The 23,205-nt window shown below is 36.5% G+C and overlaps 1 protein-coding gene across 1 annotated transcript in view; it reads left to right on the top strand.

Annotated features, from left to right (window-relative positions):
* Window positions 1–22,708, top strand: part of RERG (RAS like estrogen regulated growth inhibitor) — a 107,371-nt gene extending 84,663 nt beyond the window's left edge. The window contains exons 3-5 of the mRNA XM_068560564.1: window positions 10,439–10,495; window positions 19,511–19,584; window positions 21,127–22,708. Of these exons, the coding sequence (XP_068416665.1) occupies window positions 10,439–10,495; window positions 19,511–19,584; window positions 21,127–21,534 (539 nt within the window). The 3' untranslated portion in view covers window positions 21,535–22,708. The remainder of the gene's footprint in view (window positions 1–10,438; window positions 10,496–19,510; window positions 19,585–21,126) is intronic.
* The last annotated feature ends 497 nt before the right edge of the window (window positions 22,709–23,205 follow it).

Raw genomic sequence — 23,205 nt, 5'->3', positions numbered from 1 at the left:
ATGAGATGACATTGAAGATAGATAGCACTTCTCTGCTAAGTCCTCTTTTCTTTATCTACATTGAGCATCTTAACTATGCCCACTGCATTTGCCAATCACTAGAAAGTATCGTTCTAGCAATGATCAACTCTCTCCAGCTTCATGCTATGATGTCAGCTGCCTGTGGGACAGTGCTTAGCAGTGACTGGGACATGACAGGCATTTAATAAATAAATGTTGAATGTATGATAGATGGGTAGATAAATAGAAGAATAGAAGAGGGATGGATGGATGGATGGATGGATGGATGGATGGATGTGTAGATGGATGGAGAGATGAGACTTCTCTACCTGGATGTTTTCATTAATGTCTCTTGTTCAACGTGTTCAAATCCACCTCACTTGCACTTAACTCATTTCTCCATTATATTCTGCCTCAGAGAATAACTCAGACTTTTATTCCATATAGACCAATCCCTCTGTCACACTTTGCACATCTAATCAGTGAACAATTTCCATAGGTAACCAGCTCAAATTGAGCCATCTCCCTACTCAGAACCTCTGTGTGCCCATAGACTTCACAGTAAAATCCAAGCTCGTCAATGTGACATATAAGCTCCTTCATAGTCTGGGCTGTGAAGAACCTCACAACCTACCCCCTACATAGCTCCATCCACACACCACTCAACCTACGCTGAACTGCTTGTGGTTCCTAAATGAACCAGGGTCTCCCATGACTCATGGGAGGCCTTTGAACATATGCTCTTTGCTTACAGTACTCTCCCTAAGTTAACAAGTTCAACTCATCCAAGACTTAGCTCACAATTTAGGTCTAATATGAAGTCATTGCAAAGATCTTGCTTAGGGAATCTTCTGTCTTGCTTTCTTTCATGTCTAGCACAGTGATCAATAAATATTTAATGATTAAATTAATGTGTGTAAGTCTCATATATGTGGGGAGGAGAGAAAGACTTAATGAGAGAGCCATACAAGAAGCATTTGAAAATATTAAATTTAGATATCAGTAAATCTGAAATCTGATTTCTGTGCACACACCTTTGCTCTGAGCCCCTCTCCTTAAGATCTGACATTTCAGAGGATGAAATAGAATATATATGTATAATTGAATCACTTTGCTGTGCAGCAAAAATTAGCCCATTGTAAATCAACTGTACTTCAATAAAATTTTTAAAAATTAAAAATTAAAAAAAAAAAAGATCTGACATTTCAAGTCACACAATGTCCGGGTGCTTTTTTGACATCTCATTTCCAGTGCAGCCTATTTCCATCCCCTTTCAGTGAAGAAAAGGCTTTTAGTCTGCTTTGACTAGGGGTCCTGAGATTCCAAAGTGCCACATTCTTGGTTTCAGCCATACTTGCAGCTGTTAAGCTCAAACTTCGAAGAGCTGTGCTGTCCCCCACAGGTCCTTCTAGATCAAGTCTTTGTGCTGAGACGTCCATAGTTCACTCCTTGATTTGAGGTGCAATGTCCCATGTTTCTTGGGGAAGGCTAGTGTAGTCATAGAAAGAGAAGCCTGCTAAAAGGAAGAACATGAACTTGGGGCTTGGTGGTTGAAGAGAGACCCAGGAATAAAGTACAAAAGGCCAGAAGTGTCAGATCCAGGGGGTGGGGAATAGGGAACTTTTATCTGGAGGCTGGATTTGACAGGAGGATGATTGAGGTCAGGGTGAGGGAAGGAAAAAGGTAAAACTGAACTTCCTCTTATATTTTAGCCAAACCCCATCCATCTCAAAGATGGAAGAGAAGCAATCATAGGATTGACACTTTATACATATTACTCTGATTTTGTCTATTACACTTTCTCTTCTGGAAAACACAAGAAGGTTTTCTCGCTTTGAGGCACTTAAGTCGGTTAGACTCGCCTCAATCTGGCCTTCCTTCCTTCACCCAGGCATCATAACAGGACTTAGACAATATTCTAAATTACCCACATGTCTTTTGATTTTTCCTGGAACATGCAAAAGTGCAAATTCTCAGCTCCTCAAAAATAGGAACCGTGTCTTATTTTCTGTGCTGTCTTCTTCACTGCCTAAAATGTTTCCTGACATTCTATTCTGTGTTGTTGAAAGAAGGAACTTGTTAATGACTGAGGAAACTAGTAAGAAAACAGTTGCTTATCACATACTACTTTATGTCTGTATCATTACACACTTGTTTTTTTCTTTTGCTCCATCTTTTAAAGACCTTTTCAAGAGACAAACAAAAATCTTATTTATATAAAATTTCCTTCTTGCATCTTGAAATTCATATTCTCTTTCTGTGTTGCCATGGTTTCTGGTCATGGATATTGCCTCCACTGAGGATGAAGAAATCTAGTCATGAACAAAAAATGCACTCTTCAAAGCATGCCTCTTTGTCAGATGTAAGCTCAAAGGGAAAACAATTCCAACCATTCAGAATTAAATCATATCCATAGAAATATTAAAATATAGTGGAAAATATTGGACATTAGAAAAAGCATGCATTTTAAAGTAAATAAACCTGGGTTCAATCAGTTCTGTCACTTAACTGCTCTGCAAAATAGACAAGTTTATTTACTTTTCAGTTCAGGTTTCTTATGTGTAAAATAAGAACATTAATTCCTACTTTTGAGAGTGTTTATGAGAAATAAATAAGCTTGTAGTCAATATTCAATACAAACTACCCTTTTGATAGTTAGCATTCCAGAAGTTCCATTAATGTCTTTATTTAAATCATAACTAAAATCTACTTAACGGTATTTTCTAAGAGTATATACACTTTAATCCAACAGCTCATATCGTTATTAAATAGGTACTTAGTTCTACAAAATTAATTTATTCAGCAATAAACTATCTCCACAGGTCTAAGGTAGAATTCACTCTATTTCTGTAAGTAAGCTCATTTTTATTTCTCTGACGCTTATGACCACCGAAGGTTTGGAGTTAAACTTAGGGCTGATAGTAGTATGAGGTCTGGGGCTGTGGTTTCCTCTGGCCCGAGAGAAGGGGCCTGGAGGGTCCTGTAGGTTGACGAATCAGGTTTTCAATAGACATCTGAAGTAGGCATTGAACCTGAGAAGTTGTGCCATATATTCACTGGAAGTTCCGCTGTAAAGAAGATGTTTTCAGATAATAAAAACACACTAGAGTACCAACCTGAGTACAGTAGTAATACGGGGGCCAAATAATTTATCCAGATTTTAATTGTTTCCTCATTGGTTTCTTCAAATATTTATTGAGCACATATCATGTATCAGGCAGTATGCCAGCCATGGGAGATATAGGTGAACAAGGCTTAATCTCTGATCTCAGGTCACTCACAATTTGTAACACATAAGGTAGTATAAGTGAATAATTTACAAGGCAGCTGTGCATGTTTTATAATAGAGAAGAAACAAGTGACAATTTCACATCACATAGGGAGTGATTAATGACTTGGGAAGGCCAGGGAAGACTTGAAAGAGGAGGTGATCCTTCACTGGTTACCACAATTAGAAATGCTCTGGTGAATAGTAACATTATCTATGAGTCTGTTGCTTTCTAAATACAGCTTTCTTTTTCCCTTTCATTGATTTAGTTCCATTCTGGGTTACCTATTACCTACTTAATATGCTGACTAGTTTTTAGCTTCTTTGGACTTTCCAGGGTGCAAAGTTAAAAAAGAAATCAGCCTGAAATTATTTATGGGACACTCAAAATGAGTAAGGATCTCTGCATTGTATTTAAAATAATAATTATTAACCTTGAAAGCAACCTTGAAGAAACATACAGCAAACCACGTTCCGATGAAGCCAAATGATACCATGAGGATGATTGCATTTTCTCTCTCTGTGTTAGTACACCATGCATTACAGAATGAAAGGAGTAGGGTCAGTGCCCCACACGAAGGCAAGAAAAGAAGCCCAGGAATGTTCAGAAGCGCCTAAAAACTCACTTTTTTCTAGAGACATTTCAAGCCTTTATTTTCACCAGGGTTTTGATCCCTTTTTTGGTCACAAAAGCAGTGTTGGGTGACTAAACAATATATTTTCTTAAAAATAGACCCTGTTTCTAAAGTACATACAACTTTCTCCCTGAAATTTTTCAAATTAAGAGTTTAGTAACAATAGAGGACTATACCAATAAGACTTGTCAGCTTTCTAGTGGCAAATTCCTCATCTGTAAAACGAGGGGCTTCCACTAAATGAGAGAGGGTGACACACTGGTGTCAGACAAGAGTGGGCACAGGGCTTCCCTGGTGGCGCAGTGGTTGAGAATCTGCCTGCGAATGCAGGGGACATGGGTCCGAGCCCTGGTCTGGGAAGATCCCACATGCCGCGGAGCAACTAGACCCGTGAGCCACAACTACTGAGCCTCCGCGTCTGGAGCCTGTGCTCCGCAACAAGAGAGGCCGCAATAGTGAGAGGCCCACGCACCGCGATGAAGAGTGGCCCCCGCTTGCCGCAACTAGAGAAAGCCCTTGCACAGAAACGAAGACCCAACACAGCCAAAAATAATAAATAAAATAAATAAATAGTCACTCACCAATTTAAAAAAGAAAAAAAAAAAGAGTGGGCACATATTTCAGGAAGAAATGTAAATAATCTGAGCCTCAATTTCTTCCTTGAGGTACACACATACCTATAATATGTGTATCCATATACATAATCACATGCATATATTCCATGCTATGGGGCAATGAAGAGTAAACATATACATGTAAAGATATAGCACAGCACCTGACCTGATAGCACACACTCGATAAAGGAAGGTGGATAACAATACCGACAAAACTGCACTATTTTTTTCTTACTGTTTTCCCATTATAATTTTTATGATATTGTTTAAATTGAGGTTGTGCTTAGTGAAGTGAGGAAACCATTCCCAAGTGGTATTAAACTCTTTCCTCTTTCTCTTTTTCATTATTTTTCAAATATTTTACTTATTGTGACATTTTCCCTATCACTCATAAAATTCAAACTGAAAGCAATTTAGTGTTGACTTTTGCCACCCATTTAAGCTTGGTAATGTATACCATTGTTTCACATTTTTTGCTGGCCAAGTAGTTACACTGTGAGTAGTGTAATGAAGTAGAAACGGGAAGAAGAGGAAAAGAGAGACATTCTATCTTCTATGCATCATAATTTTGAGAAGTTTCACATTTGGGACACGGTGTAAGTTTATTATAATGTTGTTTCATGGTCTTTAAGCTTTAACATTTGTATTAAACATTGAGAAGTTTGGTTGTAAAAAAATAGGAAAAATAATTCAGATAACGGGCAGTAAATATACTTACAACCCAGAATGGACTCTGATTATGCTAGTATTATCCATATCTGCTTTCTTTTCCTATAACAAAAGTTTTTGTTTGTTTTTCACAGAATAATTAAAACTCTTCGTGAAATAATTGCTCTAAATTTAATAGACTCTTGTGGAAGGTCATTTAAAAGTATTTAAAAGTTACCTGGTCTTACAATTTAAAAATAAATATATTTTGTATGAAAGTCCTGCAGGTTACAGAATAAAAACCATATACATCACTTAATACATATTCATAATAACTTTTCATTATGATATGAATGTAGGAGATAATGAGCACCATCTTAGCACAATATGAAATTAAGGGTTTCCACTGGGTGTGTTACCAGGATCAAAGGCAAGTTCAAAAGTTAGTCAAAATGGGCAGGTGAAAATTAATGTTCCTTGAAGTACTCTCAATTGAAGCAGAAATTCTTTTCTTATCCTAAAAATTCTGACCTAACTATTTTAAACACTTTTCAGCCGGATTTTTTCCCAAGATAATCAGTTGACCACGATTCTATAAGCACATGATAATTTTCCCATAATAAATGCTTATTGTTGTATGCTACTGAGTTTTGGGTTGTATTTGTTACATGGCAATTGCTAACTGATACAGAAAGAAAGGAAAGGTTTCATAAAGGAGGTTATATTTGAACTAGATTTTGAAGGATGATTAGGATTTTATTAGTTAGATAAGGACTTTCAAGGCAGCAGTAACACTGTGATTAGAGGCATTAAGAGATGAATATGCGTGATGTTAGTAAGGAGTACAATCAGTCTGGTGGGGTGATGTAAGGAGTGCTACGGGAAATGATTGAAATTCATGTTGCAGAGGTATATGAGGATCCAGGAGAAGCAAAAGAATCAACTATGAGCCGCAAGGTGATATTGCTATCCATATATTATAGATGAGAAAGCCAGAGTTTGGAGAGGACAGGTAATTGGAAACTGCTTTAACTGAGAACACATTCAATATACATCAGTAAAGAGATAAAAGTTCCTTTCAGACAAAAAGACTAGATTTTTAATAATAAGGATACATCTTTAAGAGACCTATAGAAAAGACAATGATCACAAATATTTAGGCGGTCTCATATGCTTAAGTATCTTACAACACAGTTGTATTATACAGATTGTTAATCAAGTTTTTTCATGAATGTATAAGTGAAAAATAATGACATATATAACAGGATTTTTTCTAAGAATATGAGTCTAAAAAGTAACCTTTGAAAGTTCTGTCTGAATCTCTCTTGAGTATATCTCTTAAATTTTTTTAAAGTATAAGAATATCATGTGTGTTAGCTTTCATTTACCTTGAAAAGTTCATTTCTTTCTAAAAGTTGGTTTATTGCACAGATTACATCCAATCAATTTTCATTTAAAAATATCATTCTAATCATTAAAGCTGGTACTTCAGATGTTTGCCTGATCGTGATAATGACATCAGCAATTATTTTGAAAAACTAGCCCAGTCTTGTTAACCTTTAGAAATAGTATGGCTATTTTAATATAGAAATTTTCCCTTCTAACTCTTGCTTATAAACAGAATTTTATCCTATTTATTTATTATCTTGATGTCACTTTTAATAATATTTCTTTCGATTAAGTTCAACTTAGTGAATTTTCCATTTTGTTGGAAACTAGCTTACATTGATAATCATGACAGACAGGAAATAATCTAATCAACTACTATACTTATTATTGCTCATTCTGCCTTACCCATACTGGCTTGCTTAATATTCCTTGAGCATATCAAGCACACATTCCTGCTGTAGAGCCTTTGCACTGGCTGTTCCCTCTTCCTGAAGCACTGTTCCCCCCACATATCTTCCCTCATCTCTTTCTTCTATCACCTTCTCATCAAGAATTACCCTGATCACCCAATCTTAAATAACAACTCTCACACCCTCTTCTCCCAATGCTGAATCCCCCTTACCTTGCTCTTCCTATTTTATCTGATAGCACTTAACACCTCTAACAGACTATTGTAGTTTATTTTAATTATTAATTAATAATTATTTTTAATTAATTAAATTATTTAAATAATTAATTATTAATTAATTATTTTATGGTTATGTATTTTTTATCTGTCTCCTCCTAGAAGAATATAAGCTTGGTAAGTTCAGAGATCTTTGTCTCAATTGTTTACTGGATTATTACAAACACCTAAAACAGATCCTGGCACAGAGAAGTTACTCGAAAAATACTTATTCAATGAGATAAGGTCAGCGAGCGTTTGGGGAATAGATGTGAGAGACGGTTTAAGTTTTAACAGAATCATTGGCTGCTGTGTGGAGAGTAGTTTAAGGGAGTACTGGGGGGTGCAGTTAAAATAGGGACACCACTGAGAAAGCAATTGTATTATCGTTAAGAGGTAAAACCATGTGATGAGAGTAGTCGTGGTGGAGGAGGTGAGACTTGGTAAGATATATCCCATATGAAAATTATATTTCATAATAAAATTATAATAAAACTAGGGACGAAATAATACTGGTGAAGTTTTGTAATTACATCAATAAATGGTGAATGTCACTTACACGCCTCAGACAATTTAAATAACAATAGAGCCTTTAGCAGATATCATTTCCAAAGATGTAAAATTATTTTCATTCTTTCGACTAATAATTTTACATTATGATATTATTGCAAACTTAATAATATATAAAATGCATTTGTCTTTTCCATGAATAATCTGTGAGAGATGAAAACATGTTTTCAAAAAATGAATATATGACATGTCCATTTTTCAAAATGGCTTTTGATGATTTTTACTGCATTTGAAGTAGATTGAATTTTTTTTTAATGTATGATTCTTTTGTTAAAATAACCATGACATAAAGATGTAGATCCCTTTAAAAAGAATATAAAAACGTGTAGATTGATTTCATTGACTAAGCCGAGCAGCACTGCCCATTGCAAGGTGGCAATCTGAAACTAAGCCCAAAACCCAGGAGTCAGCAGGAATGACGATATCAACAACAAAATGATAACTCAGAGGTGCACCAGAATCATTTTTATATTCTTGGAACAAATTGTTTAAAACCAAACCCCAGAATTAATTTACTCCAATATTAGACAATGATCTGATCTGATTCTAACAAGCTTGTTAATATGGCTTATCCATCTTTGGAATAATAAAAGTAACAAAGTACATTTATAGATAGGTTATTAGAGGTAGTCTCAGAAACCGTGGCAAAAAGAGAAAGCCAGCACTTTAGAATTGTTTTGCCTCAACGACTCTACAGCTTCTAAAAGTATCACCACATAACTACACAGGGCACTAATCAAGATTCTTAACTAAGATCCAGACGTTTTAAGAGTGATTTAGTTCTACTCGGTATGCTTGGTTTTGAAAGACAATGGCCTGTCTAAAACATTTTATAAAGATTTCTTTGAGAAATGATTAAATTTAAATGGTCTGGGAACTGGGGTACTTCAAACTTCAGTTATGTAAAAAATTTTGTTAATTTTAATAGCTCATGGCCTGAAGATGCCAGATAAATGAATGTTTCTAGGTCACAACCTTTTGAGTTAAAACTCCATGTTCTGACAAAATGTGAAACTCTTTGAATACTGCAAGCAGTTATGTTTACTAACACTGACAATTGAAAAACAGAAGAATATCTCCGTCTAGGGCTTACAGTTTCTTACATGAAAAAAAAACAGTCTCAAGAGAGTGGACAGTGACAGACTCTGCAAGTTGAAGATCAAACCACAAGTACACTCACTGTGGGAAGTATTATAGGGTCAGTGGCCTTGCTACTTTAGGCACTGCAAATATTTTGGCTCAAATCCAGCCTCACACTCTGTAATTAGAAAGAACATTGCTGCTTTCAGTCTCCAGCCAAGCCACGTTTACTTGTAGTCTGTTTTATGAGGTTTTCATTGCAATTTGCACTGGGATCTCTCATATAAACCACTGCAGTAGGGGGAGTATATACCCTGTTGATCTTAACAGAGGCAACAGACAAAGGAGAAACTGACAGTGACTTTCAACTAAATAGTCTTGTTTCTCCAAGGATTATCTTTATAGACTACTACATACAGGGCATTTCAGTAAAACTACCATAATAGACATTTTTAAATGATAAAATACAGTAGACATTGATTCTTTAGTTAGGGTCAGTGGGGTCCCAGGAAGACCATCAAGGGTATCCAAAGGGCTGGTGAGCCTGCTGAAATTATATACTAGACTGTGTGTATATACATTTTTCCAGGGAAAGGGTCCAAAGCTTACATTCTATTTTTAAACTGTCTGTGATACTCTCCTCCAAAAGAAGTTTTTTTAAAGATTAAAAACCATTGTTTTCAACTATAATACAAGAATAAGAAAATGTTCAGCATGTGTCCCATCGGTTTTTTAAGGGCAATAGAATCCACTTCTCTCAAGCATCACTCTTTTTCTGACTCACCTTCTAGTTAAATATTAGCCAGATGGCCTTGGCCTTAAATTCAGTTTAGACAATGGAGAAATTACAGGCTTCGGAAACAGCCTCTTGAATTCACATCCTGACTCAGCCACTAACTAGCTAGGTGAGCTTAGTTAAATGAGTTAACCTCTCAGAGCCTCAGTTTCCTTATCTGAAAAATGGGGTCAATCCTAGTACCTGCCTCTCAGGGGTGAAGTGCTGGTCGAGGAGATCATGCAAGTGAAGTGAATAGCATAGTTCCAGATCCTCATCCTGACTGTAAGTACTTCATTGACCTTACTTTTGAGAAGCTTTAATGATTCACTAATAAAATCTGTAATTTTGAATATTTTTGATAATACAAATATCTTTTCATTACAGTAAAAATCATCACATTTTAACTGGTCTTTATCAATCATTATCAGTATTCAAACTTTAGACGCCCATATTGTAATGCTTTATGGCTAAATTCATTGTTTTGCTAAAAACTGTGTATGTGCGCATTTTCACATTGTGATGTTTTTAACTCTGTGACTAAAGGAACAAATCTAAGATGTTCATTAATGCACTACAAACCATTAAAACATCATACCAATGTTTAGGCCACAATATGAAATTTTAAAAATATCTGAATAAACATAAATCGATATATCGGGTTTATATTGGGTTTATATGCCCAGGAAACATAAAACACATATAGTTGTATGGGCTATTTCTCTTTCCTGATGAGGGTAAGAACTATAAGGAAATTAACAAATTTGATTGAAATGTTGTTCTTTTTTTCCACAGCTCTTGTAGTGAGGTTTCTGACCAAACGGTTCATCTGGGAATATGATCCCACCCTCGGTAGGTCAAATTTTGTTTCATCCTTCTCTCCGATCAAAGTTTTGACCCAAAAGAGAGAATGACATTTTCTGTTGCAACAATTTTAAGCATCTTGCAGCTATTTGGGAAGTGCTTTATCAAATCATGCGAAGAAGCCCTGTAAGAAGATGGATGTGTGTTGCATGCCATCTGTGCTTAGAACCCTGTGGAATTTTAATGCGTAGAATGAAATCAGGTCAAACCAGAGACAAGAAGGAAATGGGTACAGCTTGATGCTCTTCCATCAGTAAACGTAGCGTCATTCTAGTGGGAGAAAGAGGATGCAGCGGTCGTGGCTAATTGGGTGTGGGAGAGAATGGCATGGGGAGGAGAGGATAACAGTAATATTAAACTTGTGAATGCTCATTTTGGGAAAATGTATAAATAAACTATGTTTCTCCCCCTCTTCTCTCCAATGAATCTGATTTAAGCCTATTTAAAAAAGAAGCAGCAAAAATTGATATCTGTAGATCTTTAAAGTAGCAGTAGTGTTAACAGATGAGGTATTCATCACATGTATTTTTCACAGTCCAAAGCAGAGTACTTATTCTTACATAATCTATTTAGTTCTCATCTTCAAAATAACACTGAAAATCCATGGGTTCCAAATTAAGCTAAGATTTGACTCTGAATTAAGCCTTTGAGTTTTTGTTTGTTATGCTTCGGGACCTCAGTTGGTTTTGTAAAGGTCAACGTCTTTGAAATCCATATGAAGAGGGAGAGGCATACATCATTTCATTACCAGTGTCCCAGACCAAGCTGGCCTTACTCAGAATGATGAAGTGGGGCAAGGTGATTCCTGGTTTGTTTTTTGTTTTTATGTTTATCACTACAAGGTTACACACATTCAGTTTAAAAGGGGGCTTTCTTTCCCCTTGTGCCTCCTTTCATTGCTTTCACTCATTCATCTGACAAGTATGTATTAAATGCCTCCTATGTGTCAGATGATTCTAAGTGCTGAGGATAAATTAATAGGCAGAGGGAGAAAACATGGGCTTTGGTTGAACTTACAGTCTAATGAAGAGAGAAGAGTCAATAAACAAATATATACATGTCAAATAGTAATAAGCATTACAAAGGGAAACTGAACAAGGAAGGGGATAGAGAGTGATCTTATATTTTATCTAATCTTTAACTTTTTTTTTTTAACATTTTTTCTACTTTTTTTAAAAAAAATTTACTTATTTATTTATTTATGGCTGGGTTGGGTCTTCGTTTCTGTGCGAGGGCTTCCTCTAGTTGTGGCAAGTGGGGGCCACTCTTCATCGCGGTGCGCGGGCCTCTCACTATCACGGCCTCTCTTGTTGCGGAGCACAGGCTCCAGACGCGCAGGCTCAGTAGTTGTGGCTCACGGGCCTAGTCGCTCCGCGGCATGTGGGATCTTCCCAGACCAGGGCTCGAACCCGTGTCCCCTGCATTGACAGGCAGATTCTCAACCACTGCGCCACCAGGGAAGCCCCTAATCTTTAACTTTTTAATCTATAGAATTTATTTTAGTGAGAAGTAAAAGGTGAAGACCCAACATCTTTTCCAAATAGTTGACCAACTGTCTTCCTATTATTTATTAAACAATCCCCACCTTTCCCCACTGCTTCCAATGCTGCCTTTTTTTCATACATGGGATCATGTACGTGAGGATGCAGTTCTAGATTTGCTTTTCACATCCAATGCCAGTACCACACTCTTTTGATAATTGTATGTTCCTGAGAACATGTTGAAACCCAGTAGAGAAAGCCTTCCTTCTTTACTTTTTTACAGAATTATCTTGGCTACTATCTCTAGTTTATTCTTCCAGGTCAATGTTTAAAACTCTATCATAACATGACATAATTTTTATTGGAATTGCATTAAAACTATAAATTACTTTGAGAAGATTCACAGCTTTAAGATATTTAATCTTTTAATCTAAGAGAACAGCATGTCTCTACATTCATTAATCATCTCTGTTTTTGCTTTTAAATAAAAAGTTTTTCAACATCAGTAATTTTTGACGTGTTTTAATATAGCCACAATCTAATCTTAAGATGATATATGTGGATCTAAAAATGCACTTGGTTTGAAAAAATCATTCATTAGCTATTGTTTGCCCCACCTAAGTAAATGCTTACTCTCCTCTTATATTTTTATTACTTACCTAAGTTTTATAAAGATTATAGTCCCTGAGAATCTTAATAATTTATGGGAGTTTAATGGAAAAATACTAATTTTACTTAGCTGTACCAGTACATCTCAATGAAAGATGAAGCTTCTAAAAAATGATCTCATAAAATTTTGAGCTCTCTCTGAATATGTTCTAGTAACTAATGTTACTTTTTAATTAGTCTTGGGTGAACCATTTTCCCTCTGGTTTTATTCCTTCTGAAAAACGACAGCTATTAATAGAAATCTCCTGCATCAGTTATCTGTAACTCAGGCTTCCTTCACTAAGAATAATGAAATTTTATTGAGTGACCTTGTACCGTGCTGCTCCAAAAGGATTGCAGCTGCTAGGCAACAAGAGTGATTTCAGGAGTATCAGATAGATGACTCACTCGCAGGTGAGGCTTTCATTTAGTCACCCTGGAAACTGTATGTGTGTGTGTGTGTGTGTGTGTACACTCATGTACTAGAAGTCACTAATGTTCTAGCCTACAGGAGTTTCCAATCCATCTGATTCAAGATGAACCAAGCATTTCCTGTATGTAACTTCATACTATTATTATAGAGTTTCAAAACCAACACCCAAAGGGAAAGCTACCTTAGAAAGTAAGATGGCATATTTGCAAAAAACAGTTTTGAATTCTGAATGCACAGCCTTCCTCAAAAACATGGGGCCGTTTTTCAACCTGTAACAGAATTATTGCTCCATGAGAAGCTGAAGACTATGAACACCATTCAACATGTTAACAACACGGGAATATCTATTGCTCTGAGATAATTCTATAAAGAAAATTCTTGCTACTATAATAGCAAGTGATTCCCAAAATTTAGATTTTTTTTTTTTAAGGAGAAGAACTATCACAGGAATTCCAATTAGGGATGGAGGCTCAGAGCGTGAGGGAGAATTAAACTCACATTCTGGTGGCACTTACATGTCATAAAAGAAGGAAATATTATTAGCCTCCAAGTGTTTTGAAGGATATAATCTAAGAAAAAAGTTCAATCCCTTACATTGGACAATTTTAGTTTTCCTTAAATTTTTCTCATTTCGCCATGGACCAGTGAGATCTTTGTCAGAGGCCAGAGCTGGTCTGTGAATTGCATTCAAAAACCACCACTGAAGGCTATAGGATTTGGGACTTGGACCACCTAACCAGGAAAAACCCCTGATTGACGGAGGTGTCAGCAGTGTTCTGGGTGCAGGACAGCTTCTGTGTTCTGATTAGATTCCAAAAAAAGAACTGAATCTCTACCTCTGAGAGTCATATTACCTTCAGAAAATGCTGATCATGGTAGAGAACACAGACAAAGGCTTAGATCGTGTACAGTTGTGTGTGTACGTGTACTTCTGCTTGTTGGGGGCAGTTGGAGAGAGAGAGAGAGAGAGACTGCTACTACCTAGGAGGCACCCTACTCTGTGTTTGAATGGATTATGGTGTCTCTACTTGGTTAGTAAAGGCTCAGACAAGAGTGAGGTAGGAAGTGGGAGACATATTGGACACACTGACACTTGATTTTGAGATTGGTTCTTCCTGCCTGCATTACAATTCCCTCTGCTTGGAAAGGCTCATTCTAGGAGAGAGACACACCCAGAACAAATATTCTCCACTGGATACTAAAGCAGAGGTGCTCAGACAACTCACAGAACTATTTAATATTGGCACAGCAAGGAACTTTGAGATCGTCATTTGGCAAATAAGGAAACAAGTCCAAAGAAGTAAATTTATCCAAGATTACATGGCTAGTTTGTGGTAAGACCAGCAGTAGAGCTCCAGTTAGTACAATTCCCACTATAGCATAAATCAACGTAACTAACTGTCATTGTTACTGTACTAGCCAAATGTCCATATTAATATGTTGTAATTTGCAGAAGAGCTAAATTAGTGAAAGGATTAATCACACAAAACATCCCTTTGAGCATCAGTTTCTTTTAGTATACAAAATATACTTCTGTTTACAAAATGGTAATGAATATAGGTTATAAATCATGTATCTCTCATATACAGTGAACTTCAGATATATGTTTAATATATATATATTTAATATGCCTAATTCCATCTTGAAACTAATATTGACCTTACAGTATACAATATTTGGTTCATTTCAAAGTATCTCTTTTTTTTTTTTTTTTTAATTAATTAATTTTTTATTTATTTTTGGCTGTGTTGGGTCTTCGTTTCTGTGTGAGGGCTTCCTCTAGTTGCGGCAAGTGGGGACCACTCTTCATCGCGGTGCGCGGGCCTCTCACTATCGTGGCCTATCTTGTTGCGGAGCACAGGCTCCAGACGCGCAGGCTCAGTAGTTGTGGCTCACGGGTCCAGTTGCTCCGCGGTATGTGGGATCTTCCCAGACCAGGGCTCGAACCCGTGTCCCCTGCATTGGCAGGCAGACTCTCAACCACTGCTCCACCAGGGAAGCCCCCCAAAGTATCTCTTAAACATTCATTCTCCCTACCATTCAAGAAAAAAGACTAAAAATTATCATTCTCTGTTAGTATGAAAAAAAGAAAAGTGTTTCCACCCTCCAAACACATACACATTTATTCTTATGTTTTAGAATGAATAGTAGAGTTTCACTGCAAAATACTTAGTACATTTTTTAGAATTATCTTCGGATAATTCTGGCACATGGATGTACAACGTTTTGCCTCTGTAAGCAATGTTCCCACTGTTTTACATGTAGACATGGGTTCCTAATGAGAGAGAGAAGGGGCTTAAAGAAAAAAATGCTTCAAATGGCATGAAACCAGTGTTCAGCTTAAATGAAATCACTGCTGTCACCCGCTGCTCTGTCTGTGGCTAGCATTCCCTCATTTCCTGCCTTTCAACATTTCCGTTTCGGTTAACAAACAGCCAAAGATCACACAACTTCATACCGTTTTCACTATATTTTATTCCCCCCCTACTGTGACCTTCTGTGGTTGAAATACATATCCTATTTATCATGGGGGCAACTGAGAAATATGTCCCTGTCTGTCAGACAACTTTTGGTGCAAAGAGATGGGCTAGAGCCCAGAACTCTGTTTTCCAGGCTCCAGGGCTGATGCCAGACCTTTCAAAGGGAAGGCAGCGCAAAGGTCACTGCAGAACAGTGGAGAGAGAAACAAAAAGTGCATATATCCTAGCTGTGTGCTGCCCTCTGGCCTCTCCTCTTCAGGCTGGAGCACTGAAGATGAAAAGGAAATAACTGAGAGAAAACTTCTAGATGAGTAGTCACTGTAAATGGTATTTTAGAGCATTCAATTAGACAAAACAATAATCTCCCATTTAACATAGAAGAGTAGGGGGATGGAATGATCTAGAATTGAGAATCATTGTACATACCACATAAGGATTACGTATTATAGGAAAAGGACTGTAACGTAAGATACACTTGTTAAAATCTATTGAACATAATCCCATTTTCATTTTTTAAGATGGAGGACTAGTGATTTACAATAGTATATTAGTTTCAGGTGTACAACATCGTGATTCAATTTTTTATAGATTACACACTATATAAAGTTATTATAAACTATTGGCTATATTCCCTGTACTGTACATTTATTTACAATAGCCAAAATATAGAAGCACCCTAAATGTCCATTGCCAGGTTATCATTTATATGTGGAGTCTAAAAAAAACAAAACAAACAAAACTTCATTTTAAAATTTTATTTTTCGGAAAATACATTCACAATGGGCCATGCCTATGGCAATGATCATTACACACAACTGACGGCAGGTCGAAGGCTGCTTGGCTAGCTTATGCTGCTTAGTTAAGTTTCCTTTCTGTGGTTTCTATTTTGAGCAGGAGATTTGATTTACAACAAAGTTGCTTAAAACTGTGGTCAGAAAAGAACTGTAAAATAGTTGATGAGCTGAAGAAATGAAAGTCAGAAACATGAGACAGATAGAGAGGAAATGAAATAAAAACACTGGTTTACTGGCTACCCTGATGAGAAAGTAACTTCTAGGTTTTAGTCAGTTGCTTGGTTAGTGATTTGGGTACTTGAAGTGCAAATAATTGAGTTCATTGAGTTAATACTTAAGTTAATCATGCTGCTGTTTTCCTGGCACCATGTCATGTGTATGTGAAGCCTTCATATTATTTCACTTTATTTTTCCTGCATGCCCGCTTCTGATATCATTGCCCTCCTCTTTCCCATAGGTACATAATCTAATATGGTTGCTACTTAGCACAGTGGTTCAAAGCCTAAATTCCTAAAGCCAGTCTTCTGGGTTCCAGTCTCAACTCTACCATTTACCACTTAACACCTGTGTGACCTTCAGCAACTTATTAAATGTTGTTGTGCCTCAGTTTCTTCACATAAAATGGATCTGACAGTAATACATACTGCATGAAATATTTGTACGGAATAAATGAGTTAACACAAGTAAAGCATTTAGAACCATTCGTGTTCAAATGATAAGCAGTATGTGCTAGCTATTACATATTTTTTGAAAAAAGTATTTTTCTATATATGCATATACTTTAAGTTTGTATACATTTTATCATGCTGTAGATCTACCTATAGAGGTAATCATGTGTTTTTTTTTTCTTTAGTCCTTTAACGTGTTAATTGCACTAATAGTTATAAACACTTTGCATTACTGAAATAAACTCTACTAGTTTATGATGTACTTTTCTTATTACACTGTTGGATTCAACTGGGTAATATTTTATTTAGAATTTTTGAATCTATGTTTAAGAATAAAATTAGCCTACAATTTTTTTCTCTTTTCTCTTCATATTACTTTTACAATACTTCTTGTTGGAGTTCGTGTAATGGGTAGCTATTCTTTTTTTTTTTTTTCCTAGAACAGCTTGTTTAATGTTTAATAGCAATCATCTCCTATAAAGCCAATTGAGTGTAGTTATTTCATTATGATAAAGAGAAATCTACAATCAGCATTTAAATTTATTTACCCACTATTGATCTACTTGTGTTCTATTTCTCATTGCACCAATCTGTGTATTTTTTTCTCTCACAGAATTTATCACGTGTTTGAAATTTGTTTGGTATACAGTTCATAATATTATTTTATTTTTATTACTATTTCACCAGAATGTGTAATCATTTCCCCTTTTCATGCTAAATTTTGTTTGATCGCACCTTCTCTCTTAATTTATTAGTCAGTATTGTCAGATTTTTACCTTTCCTCCACCCACCTTTTTTTTTTTAATTTTTCAAGCACCATGCTTTGGTTTTGTTAACCTTATCTAATTTTTTCTACTGTTTTCTCTTTTACTTCTTTCCTCATATCTTCTTGGATTTATTCTGTTTTCCTCTTCTAACAGTTGAGTTGAATAATTTGCTCACTTTTTTCAGTTCTTCCTTTTTATCATATCATTTGGAGTAAGACAAGTACATTAGTTCACTCAAACCTGCCTCTGGTCTCTTCCCCCACCTCCAACCTGATATATTGTTGTTATCTAGAACTGTAATTCTGGATTGCTTTTGGTATAGTTTCATTGCTTTGCTTGACTCCATTAGGATCTTGAATTCAGTTTTGCTGATGAGAAGCCCAGGCTCAATCTGAATCACATGCTTTTGTAGGTGATGTGCTTTTTTCCTCTAGATCCTTTAAAATTTTCCTCTTTGTCATTGATATCCTTACATTTTGTTGTAACAGGTTGAGACATGGGACTTTTTTCCTTGTGTGTCCCGTTAGTTCTTTTTTAAAATTTATTTTATTGAAGTATAGTTGGTTTACAATATTGTGTTAATTTCTGCTGTCCAGTGAAGTGATTCAGTTATACATATATACATGCTTTTTCATATTCTTTTCCATTATGGTTTATCACAGGATATTGAATATAGTTCCCTGTGCTATACAGTAGGACCTTGTTGTTTATCCATTCTATACTGTCAGTCCTTTTGATATGAAGTTGTTCAATGCCTCTCATCCTGGGAAATTCTCAGTCACTACAACCTCAAATATTTTCCATCCTTCTATGTATTTTATTCTCTCTTTGAGGCTCATTTTATAGTAGAAAATAACATGTCTATTTCTATTATCCATATCTCTTATATTTTACTTTCAAATTTTCCTTCTTATCATTTACTAGTGCTTTCTGAGAGAGTTCTTCAACCTGAACTTCATCAACTTAATCATTTATTGAGTGCTTTATGACAGTTGTTCTAGTTTTCATACAGAGCAGCACCATTTTAACTTCTGGTTTCCATTTCATGTTCAGGGGCACACTCAGTCACCTAGTGCTCTTGCCCCTGCTAACTTCTCCTGACTCCAGCAGAGCTTGGGGACTACGCTGATATTATCCTACCAGTCTCCGGCTGGTATTGAACTGCTGCCATTTTTCTACCTTGAAGAGGCAACATGAACTCTGCTTTGTTCCCTCTCCCCTCCATGCTGCCCAGCCCTCCTCTATGTTGGGTAACTGTTCCTCACCAACCCCCAGTCACTGGGGTCCAACCACCTTCTACTGCCGCAAGGGTCCCTCATAGCTTTACACAGTCATTTTTTACACGGTTAGCCACCCACTTCCCTCTGATGTTTATTACCTTCCTAGGGTTGAGGTCTAGATAGAAACGAACAGCTTCTGTCTATATGCCATCTTGTCAGGAAAAGGAATTAACATGATTCCAGAAACTGGATTTTTAGGAGTATCAAGGTAGAATGCACTTGTAGGAATCACTTTCTCATTTTAGGATGTAGAGGCCTCATTCTAGAAGGAAGAGAGCATCAGGAAGCTGGCCTCATAGGAGAATAAAATAAGAGGCAAAGACTTCCTAGGATGCACATTCCCTTATGCTATAAAAACAGACATACTCCTGTGACTAATTTGTAATTCTAAGCATCAAATTAAATCATGCACATATTTACCTTTTCACCTTCTTTTTTGCTCCTTTCCTCAGAATCAACCTACCGACACCAAGCAACCATTGATGATGAAGTTGTCACCATGGAGATACTAGATACTGCTGGCCAGGTGAATGAGGAATAAGCTAAAATATTTTCTGGATCAAATAAAAATGAGATGTGCATAATATGAACAAAATTAAGATACTTTCTTATAATTAACTAATGATGCCTAAAGACTTTTTAATTTAATTATCTAGTTATTTTATATACAATATTAACTTATTTGCAACAGTATTAACTTATTTGCATATGCATCCTTATGTAAATTACCCAGTACTCCAAAGGGGTTTTGAAAATATCATAGCGTTCACATAATATCATCTAGAATAGAATTGCCCACCTATATTTTGGGGAGTTGGGGAGATCTCCCAAAACTCCCATTGGAATGCTGTGATAAAGTTAAACAGATATCATTACTGGAGAAGTTCTCAGAGCCTTAATATGCTTATGTATAAGGTGAATCTTTAAGAAATTTACTATATATTATATTCTAAACTTATATGATCTTAGAATCTTTTTTTGGAATACTTTATTTTAAGAATCCCTTCTGTAATATTCTTTTCAGACCTCACCACATCCGATTGAAAATTTGAGCCACATCATTGAACAATAGTAACTTATTTTAAAATGAAACTAATATAAATTTGTTTTGTAGCCAGTCGTTCTGAAATTATAAACAAGTTCATAGGTAGGTTTGGTTCCCAAGATTAGGCATGACCACTAAGAATGAGAGTTAGGTAGCTGAAGGATTTCATGGTGCTTTTCAGTTACTTGGGATCCCAAGAAGACTTGAATTAAAGTATTTAATCCAAGAAATATACTTGCAGCTAATTATACAGTTTTCCTTCTCATCACTACCTGCTCCCTATATATGCTCTCACCTTCCAGCACTGATTCTAAAGAGAGGCAGCAGGGAAATACTTGCCTGCAGAAGTCATTTGAGCCTATAAAGGCAATGCATTTTCAAATCACACATGCTACCTTCTTAGGAAGGAGGGATCACCCACTTTGAGAATCACTGCTAATGAGGTTCTGTCATTATTGGGACCGCATAATATTTGGAGGGTGTTGAGATAGAAAAAGAAGCCAAAATCCCCTGGCTTTGAGTTTGACTCTCTATACAATTTTTCACTGTTTTTCTGTCCTGGTAGCTAATTGTCTCTAATCTGAAGAGAGGAAAAATTAAAAAAAAAAAATCAAAACCACTATGCCGTGCCTCTAATTCTGATCTCAAAGGATGGGATAAGGTCTACTTGTCTGTTACTTATTGGCCAATTCTTTATTTGTGATGAAAAGTCTCAGAGGCAATATGCTCAACTAAGAGTATAATTTCTTTATAGTTCTTGGGATTACACACTTAATGATGTGGCAAGAAAAATTTAGAAGCCGAAAGTTAGGTTCTATGCAGTTAGAAAATGTCTAGTTCCCTAAGTAATGCTTCTACTCCAAACTGATTGAGAAGGTCAGCTTCTTCAGGCAGACTACCAAGAAATTTTAATGACACTGAACATAAGGAATAGTCATTAAGGGATCACCGTTAGCATTTGCAGCATCTATACATGGCAATTACTTCCAGGTCTCCCGACTGCCATATTTTCCTTGCCAACAGGAAGACACCATTCAGAGGGAAGGGCACATGCGATGGGGGGAAGGCTTTGTGCTGGTCTATGACGTTACTGACCGAGGAAGTTTTGAGGAAGTGCTGCCACTTAAGAACATCCTGGATGAGATCAAAAAGCCCAAGAATGTGACTCTCATCTTGGTTGGAAACAAGGCTGACTTGGACCACTCCAGACAGGTTAGTACAGAAGAAGGGGAGAAGCTGGCCACAGAATTGGCATGTGCTTTTTATGAGTGTTCTGCCTGTACCGGGGAAGGGAACATCACCGAGATATTCTACGAGCTGTGTAGAGAGGTACGTCGCCGGAGGATGGTCCAGGGCAAGACGAGGAGACGCAGCTCCACCACGCACGTCAAGCAAGCCATTAACAAGATGCTCACCAAAATCAGCAGTTAGGCAGCTCTGTTCTTGTGAAGGCCCTGCTCAGGTGGGTTGGGTAATTGGAAACACTTTCTTGCCCTTTTTCCCTTTTTCTCCCCCCAAATAAAAGAAAATACTCCATTCCTTGTTCTGACTCTGGGAAACGTCTGGGCTTCCCACTGGTCCCAGCCTCCCATATGTTGCGAAGTTACAGAGTGTTTTAATGCAATTTCAGTGCTGACAATCTCTCTTTTGCCTGCTTGAATAAAATATGCTCTATTGCAGTTTGAACATGTAATCACCAGATTCTGCAAACGCTGTGTTCATATTAAGCTATTTTTAGGCATCCTCACCTTGCTTCGATAGGTGGAAGTCTTTCCAAAGGCATTTTTAAATTCCATTCCTTGTCAAAGTCTACAAATGATCACCCTAAAAGTCTAAGATAATAGAAAATACAGTGAGAACACAGGAAGAGTACCTAAGATGTTGGACCAGGGAATAGAGCCTTAGTTTCTATTTGAAGTGAGGATTTTTCTGAATTATCTTAAATCATCTAGTTTCTCTTTAACCCTTGTTTTGTTCTTAAATTCAAACATGCTCTCACAAAGTTTTCCATTGTCATAGAGAGTTTCATTTCAATTTGAGTTGGTTCTCTCCTTGATCTATTGATCATTGCACCCTAATTCTTCTGTGGCTCCAACAAGATTTAATTATAACAAAGGCAGCAGGACCCCTCAATTCAAATCCTCCTGGACCATTTTTCACCAAGCCCAGGGCAATGTAAAGACGAAAGGAATCTTTTCACCAAGTCCTGACTTTATTGAATGCTAATAGAGGATTTGGAATTAGAGGTGTCTGGTTCATTTCTCTCTCTGCTTATCATCTTAGAAGAAAGACAACATTCAAAACAACAGGAAAACTAAGAATGAGGCTTAACTACCCTTCCGTTGGGGATCCCAGGCTTTGTGGCAGGCACAGTAAGAAGAATCATCCTTTGATTCATTAAGTTGGCTACGTGGCTTCTAATATTTCAGATAAATTAATTCACTTAGGAGAATTCAGAAAAGAATGAGTGATTAGAGTTCACTATACCCGAATAAATGCGTATAAAACAGATTCTTATATTGCGAAAGTACAGTCTATAACTGATAAAGCTTTACGATTCTTTTTTCCCTATTACGCCCCCATATATCAAGATGTGGGCACTTTATTTTGGAATAAAATATATATCTTTTACATATGTGTGTATTTATAAATGCATAGATATATGTATAAAAATTTGTAAGAGTTGGAGGCTTTAATTCACCAATGCATTTGGACAACTCAGTGTAACTGACTATTTTATGTTGAATATAATAAAAAGCAAAATTTTCACATTCGGTCACATTCAGGCAGTCTTTCTTGTGATAATATAAAAAGTTTGTAGTTTTAGGAGAGACTTCAAGAGATTGTTGGATTGCAGAGCTGACGAATCAGTGAATGTGATATAGAAAAGAAGCACCTGAACAGGTCTGTTCTTGTGAAGGTCCTGTGGAGGTGGGTCGGGTAATTGGAACCACTTGAATATAATAATAACTACATTTTTAGAGTGCTTAGGTGCTATTTTAGGTGCCTTATGTATTATCTCATCATATTCTCACAATACCCCTATGCAAGAGATAGTATTATGATCACAGTTGTAAGGATGAAGATACTGAGCCACAAGGG

Source organism: Eschrichtius robustus, chromosome 13, assembly GCF_028021215.1.
Source record: "Eschrichtius robustus isolate mEscRob2 chromosome 13, mEscRob2.pri, whole genome shotgun sequence".
NCBI lineage: Eukaryota > Metazoa > Chordata > Mammalia > Artiodactyla > Eschrichtiidae > Eschrichtius > Eschrichtius robustus.
This window is presented reverse-complemented; position numbering and strand designations above follow the sequence as displayed.